Source organism: Lucilia cuprina, chromosome 4 (assembly GCF_022045245.1).
Source record: "Lucilia cuprina isolate Lc7/37 chromosome 4, ASM2204524v1, whole genome shotgun sequence".
In the NCBI taxonomy this organism is placed as follows: Eukaryota; Metazoa; Arthropoda; class Insecta; order Diptera; family Calliphoridae; genus Lucilia; species Lucilia cuprina.
This window is the reverse complement of record NC_060952.1, coordinates 77,492,301-77,498,689: the sequence shown is the minus strand read 5'-3', so window position 1 is coordinate 77,498,689 and position 6,389 is coordinate 77,492,301. Positions and strand designations below refer to the sequence as shown.

General features: G+C 31.5%; 1 protein-coding gene across 1 annotated transcript; it reads right to left on the bottom strand.

Moving 5' to 3' along the window:
• Positions 1-939: 939 nt before the first annotated feature.
• Positions 940-6,089, bottom strand: LOC111680608. The gene is made up of 5 exons (XM_046947915.1): positions 6,056-6,089; positions 4,327-4,997; positions 1,518-2,128; positions 1,007-1,394; positions 940-945 (listed from the first exon to the last, which is right to left on the bottom strand). Exons 1-5 carry the CDS (start codon positions 6,087-6,089, stop codon positions 940-942), a joined length of 1,710 nt encoding a protein of 569 aa, XP_046803871.1.
• Positions 6,090-6,389: the final 300 nt, after the last annotated feature.

Genomic DNA, 6,389 nt, shown 5'->3' with positions numbered 1-6,389 from the left:
CATGTGTGGCAACGTTTTTATTTAACTGTTTACAAAAAATACATTTCAATAATTCTTATTTACGTCAAAAAACTTTTCATTGAGAGAGAACGGAGTTATCTTGTTTTCTTTATACCATGGTATAAACTTAGTTTTATCGAAATAGAAAAAGAGTTCAAATGTATATTTTTGCATTCAAATAAACTACAATATATTAATGAGCTTCCTAATTGAATGGTACCGAAAGGAGAGAAAGTTTGCTGCTTGTTACGTATATCCTTACAAAAATATTTTAAAATATTAGAGGTGAGGAATAATTATATTAAATTTAACGTAAAAATGTATATGAATGTAAGTTTTGTGAATAACATTGGTACAATAGTAAAAATTTCTCAAAAGTTCCTAAAAATTGCTCCTAATCTTAATAATTTCAAACAAAAACTCTAAAAAAAATATTTGTTCATACGTTTTCTATAGCTTTCCTGGAACTAGTTCTGAGGTTGAGAAATTCAAACAAAAATTATTGATTAAAGAACTAGTTCCAGAAGCGCTCAAAAGAACGAGTGTCGACTCCATAACGCTTTCTCAGAACCAGTTCCGAAGGTGACAATTTCGAACAAAAAATCATTGGTCTCAACGCTAAAACAGAACGAGTGCAGGCAACAAATAAAATATATTTATTAACAGTTTAATGATGTTTATTCAAATCATCAGAAAATCAGATAAAAATTGTTTTAATTAAATTTACTTTTATTTATTGTAATTACCTCTATTCACTTTTAATTTAATGTATTGTAATCATTCCAAAAATTCTCTTCAAACGCTTTAATATTCTTTGCCGATTAAAAACTAGAACTTCTAACAAAAATACCAAACTAACTAACAAAAACATTCCGCCCATAAATATAAATATATATTTCAAATCCTCAATAGTCATGGCACGGAATTCCTCTTTAGCACTTAAATCTTTTAAATTTAATTTTTTGGCCTCAATCAATTCCAAAAAACCATTTTCACTCCAAAATACCGTCAAACCCGATTGAGCCGTTTCCAAAATCAATTGATAGATTAAAGAATTGTAAATAGAATTTTCCTGAACCGGAAAACACATGGGTATGTTATTGAAAAAACAAAAATTTTTTGAGTGTCTAAAGAGAGGAGTAGTAAACATTTTCTGTTGCTGCTGGATAATAATCCATTTTGTGGTAGGTACTACATAACCATATTTATTATTAAGAGAATCGCGTTTCTCCAGATATTCTTGATAATTTTTAACTACATAGAAAAGGGGTATGTATTTATGAAATTCTGATGCGCGACCCAAGAGTTCCTTGTATTCAGGTTCCCAGATAACTACTTTTAAGCCCGACCATAAAATACTATCGATTGAATTGAGAAAAGCCTCTTTTGGTGGTCTCGTGACATAAGTAGAGAAATAAGAGTTATATGCTGTGGTAAGCAACATCCCCAAGGCACAAATTTCCAAATAAATAAATCTTATTATTTTAGGTGGATTTTTAATTTCCAAAAATGTTTGCCCCAATATGCCCCTTAAACAGTCACCATGACATAATATATGGATATAATATATGCGATAGCCATGTAAATATAAAGCTGCACTCAATAGCATAGATATAATGATAACCACTGCAATAACCAAAAGATAAGTCTCTCCTTTAAAAACTGAGGTAAAGAACTTATAACCGGGAATATTAGCTTCCACTGGTATCATTATACAGCCATTCAGTTGTTCGTAGGCATATGTATAACCTCTAAATGGTATTTGGGGAAAAGTTAAACCAGCCGATATCTCAACTGTGCCATTTCGTACAGCTTTAATAAGGTCTTGTGATGGTATCGGTTTGTTTGGTCTAAACGGTAATGGCTGCACCAGCTCGCAGTTGTATTTTTTGGCAAAAGCCTCTATAAAGTGTCCGACAAATCCACCTATAATTTCTTTGCCTTTAGACGTTTTGTAAGGTATAATACGTGGATCGGAACCACCTATAACTATGGGTAATTTATAGCCTTTAAGGTCATTCAAACGATATGGATAGATTTCTTCTTGTTCATTAGAGTTTGCCGCTATAGTTTTTATCTCCAAACGAAATTCTGGGAAATGAGTGTAACTGTAGAATTTTCGAGTTGTCTGAAAGAAAAAAAGAGGAATCGGTGTTTACGTGGAGAAAGCAAAGCGAATTAAGTTTTATAAGATTTTGTATAAGGTATCCAATTGATATATTTATTCAGAATTTTTAAATGGGAAAAAGAAATGGTTTTTTGTGTAGCTTTAATATTAACAAGGATAGGGAAACATATATAGGGCTGAGAATTGAATACTTTGATACAATTTTTCATTATATGAGCGTCGGCATGATTTGAAAATTAGAAGTAGAATCAGAGTAGGTAAAAAAATCACTTGCGATCGATATTTTATTAATATCGCTCGTTTTAAAATAAAAATCTCGAGTTTTATTTCTTTTAATAGGCGAGCACAATTTTAATTCGAGTTTTTTGTATTTTTTCCGTAAGCGATATTTGTCTTTTCAACTCGCTTGCGATCGTGTGGAAAACGAGCGGAAAATCAGCAAATGTGTGTTTGCAAGAAAATGGTTTTATGATGGCATTAAAAAACCAGTGGGAGTGTTATATTCGGCTGTACCGAATCTCATATACCCCCATCAAGACGTCTACCATATACCGTAAAAGGAATGTCCCCCTATAAACATCTGGGTGATATTTTGATCATGGCTTAAGTCAATTATGGACTGAGCTATTTTAAAATAACAAAATATTAATTTTTTTTAAACAAAATATTTTTGGTAAATTTTTTTTTACCGTTTGATCATGGCTTAAGTCAATTATGGACTGAGCTCTTTTGAAATAACAAAATATTAATTTTTTAAACCAAAATATTTTTGGTAATTTTTTTTGCGTCAATTATGAACCGATACTCATGAAATTATATACAAAGATTTTATTTTGTATAGAACTTGGTGATGTAAAATTTCATCGCAATACTCGTATTTTAAATAAGGAAACTCGTATTTTATAACCAAAACTCTTTGCTGAAGGGAACCTTTTATAGGGTCAGTTATAGATCAGTCCTCATAAAATTCGGAATGAAGAATTATGTTCCTAAGTATAAACTTTCTTATGTCGATTTTCATCGCTGTACTAGTAATTTTCTGAATTTTATTCATCAAATTTTCTAAAGAAGATCTTATATGAGAAGTATTGTCAATTATTGATCTATCTTCGTAACTTTTTGTAGACTGATTTTGGTTCATATAGAACTTGTTTACATTGAATACAATTGTTTGAAGGGGACCGTGTATAGGCGGTAGGGTCAATTATGGAACAATTCTCACTAAATTTGGTTGAGAAATTTTTGCACGTAAAAACGTAAACGTTTGTGTATTCGTATTTTTGCTCCAGTAATGAGCGTTAAAGTAATTTTCAGAAGGGGACCTTAGGAGTAGGGTCAATTATGGACCGATCCATATAAAATTTATTTGAGATATTTTGACTCGCATGAAACGTATGTGTATCGAATTTCATTGCTATATTCTTATTTTTAAGTCAGTAATGGGCGTTATAATGACTTTCCTAAGGGGACCTTATTGGTGGAGAGGTTTTCGTAAGAAATTTACTTTTATCGAATTTCATCGCTATACTTGCATTTTTGGGTCGGTAATGAGTGATAAAGTCATTTTCTGAAGGGTACATTATATGGGGGGTATGATTAATTATGGATCGATCCTCAAAATATTTGGTAGAAAGATTTTGGCTAATATGATAGAATCATCGCTATACTCGTGCTGTGCTTGTTAAAGCTGTTTTTTGGAGTTCCACTTGTATGTGAAGTATCCGAAAAAGTGGACCGATATTGTCCATTTTCAATACCAAACCAATACCCATAGCAAATATTTGTGAGAAATTTTAACTGTGTAGCACCGCCCTTGTGGTCTCTATCGTGATTTCAACAGATAGACAGACAGACACACGGACGGACATGGCTAGATCGTCTTTGAATTTAATAAGTACCCAGAATATATATACTTTTATGGATCTAGGACCAATTTTTCGATCTGTTACTAACGGAATGACAAAATCAATATACCCCCATCTTTTTTTGATGGTGGGTAGGAGAAATTTGTATGAAATATATGTCCTCTAATGAACCGATCAAAGACATTTAAATAAAGTACATGAATTAATTCTACTAACAATAATTTAATTTGTTTAATATTTAAAACCTTAGCAAACAAAAAGCATACAAATTTAGCAGAAATTAAAAAAAATTACAACAAAATCACTTCCTACTTCTACAAAAGCCTCACTCACCTGATAGTCTGCCAGTAGTGCCACAACATTTATAATCTTTTGCTGCCAACAATGTTGAAATAGCCGCCGTACAACACCTTGAATAACATCTTCATCAATTATGGCTGCTTTAGTAGGAATCGCAACACGACCGTCGTCATCATCATCACCTCTTCTTTTATTCAATGGAAAATTCAAAAGAAACATGACTTTAGATGTCGTCATATGTAACAAGTTTCTAGATAATTTCTCTAGCAAACCTTTATGATCACTTAAAGTCATTTGAATGCCTTCGATATTAATATCAATATAAACAATTGATAGAAGATGTTCGCAATAGTGACGTTTTAGATAAAAACTTTGCAATTCATTTAATTGCAAAACTGGCACCTGTAAACTGGTCATGATGCAGTTAGCAAATGTCGCGCATATTGGTGTTGCAACCATTTCACTTAGTAATCCTAGGCCTGGCCTGTTAGCAGCAGATGTAATGTTGGTATTATTATAATTTCCCTGTAACACTTTATTAAGGTGTGTAAAGAAAACGTTGGAAATTGTTGCATTTTGATTTTGCATTATTAAAATTGTATCGTAATGCTTTAACTCCTTAAGGAATTCGATTGCACTAAAATTTCCATAAAGTTCAGAGTCATTGTCATTGCGGCGATTGCTGTTGGCCAGTGTGTGTTTGGCTTTTAGAGAAATTATAAATGTTAATAAAATTATTACTATAATGTTAATGCGGTTTGTCATTAAATATAACATCTTGGTGTTATTTTGACTTTAGATGAGTTTTTTCGTTTTGTTTTAGAGCTGTGAATGACTTTAGCGATAGTCTTCTCGATGGCGCTATTGCGGTTGTACCAAAAACTTTCTGTAGCTTCAACAATATTCTTGGAAATAATTGTTATTTTACCTGAGGCGTGGATATTTATCTCTATTTTTATAGTGTTTTTGTTATTTAGTATAGTTTACTTTTTTCCATTTAGATTTTAAATTGGCTTCATGTACAGTTGTGTTGTAAATAGGGACATATGCGGCGACGATATGGTAGGGGCAGGGTTAAATAATGTTGTACTATTAACAGAAATTTGGAAGGCGTATGTGGTATTTTTTCGGGATTTAGTAAGTGACATTGCATCTGAACTAGAACTGAACTAGAACTGAACTAGAACTGAACTAGAACTGAACTAGAACTGAACTAGAACTGAACTAGAACTGAACTAGAACTGAACTAGAACTGAACTAAAACTGAACTAGAACTGAACTAGAACTGAACTAAAACTGAACTAGAACTGAACTAAAACTGAACTAGAACTGAACTAAAACTGAACTAAAACTGAACTAGAACTGAACCAAACTAAAACTAAACTAGAACTGAACTGTATCCATGTAAAGAGGATGCGTATTTGCTTGAACGGTTTTAGATTTATACAAATCTTTCCATTTCCTAAAGTTCCTTAATGAAAGAGGTCTTCAATAATATAATCCATTTTATAGTTAGTACTACGTCCCTGTCTTTATTTGTTTATTTAAACACAAAAATCATGGTCAGTCATTCTTTTTTTTTTTTTTTTGTTTTACACTTGTGCTAAACTTTATTTTAATGGGATCCCTAGGGAAGGTATACTTCAGCTAAATTCAGTTTTCTATATTGGTTGGTGTCTCTCTTTCTCTGTTGTTTTTTTTTTTGTGGTTTCGGTGTTTATTCAAGGTATTAAAATTCTGCCATCTGAAAGGCTTAATTTACAACACTTCCATGTAATGCGTGTCGCTGGAGTCATGTTTGTCTTTTAGTTTCTTTAGTACGTTTTTTTTTTCTTTACTATGATTATTATTTGTTTGTTGTACTGAATAGTTTGATATGAATAGTTTGATTGTGTGGTTAAATGTTTATATACATAAATATATTTTTTAATTGGCCAAAAGTGTCAGTATTTAGCTAATTGTACTAATTGTTAGTAATAAAATATTTAACATATCCATTAAAATGTCCATTATAGTAATATTTTTTTAGACACCCAATAAAATACACATTTTTATACGTTGTGGTGTAATATGGCAAAGTTAAGGCATTTTTTCAT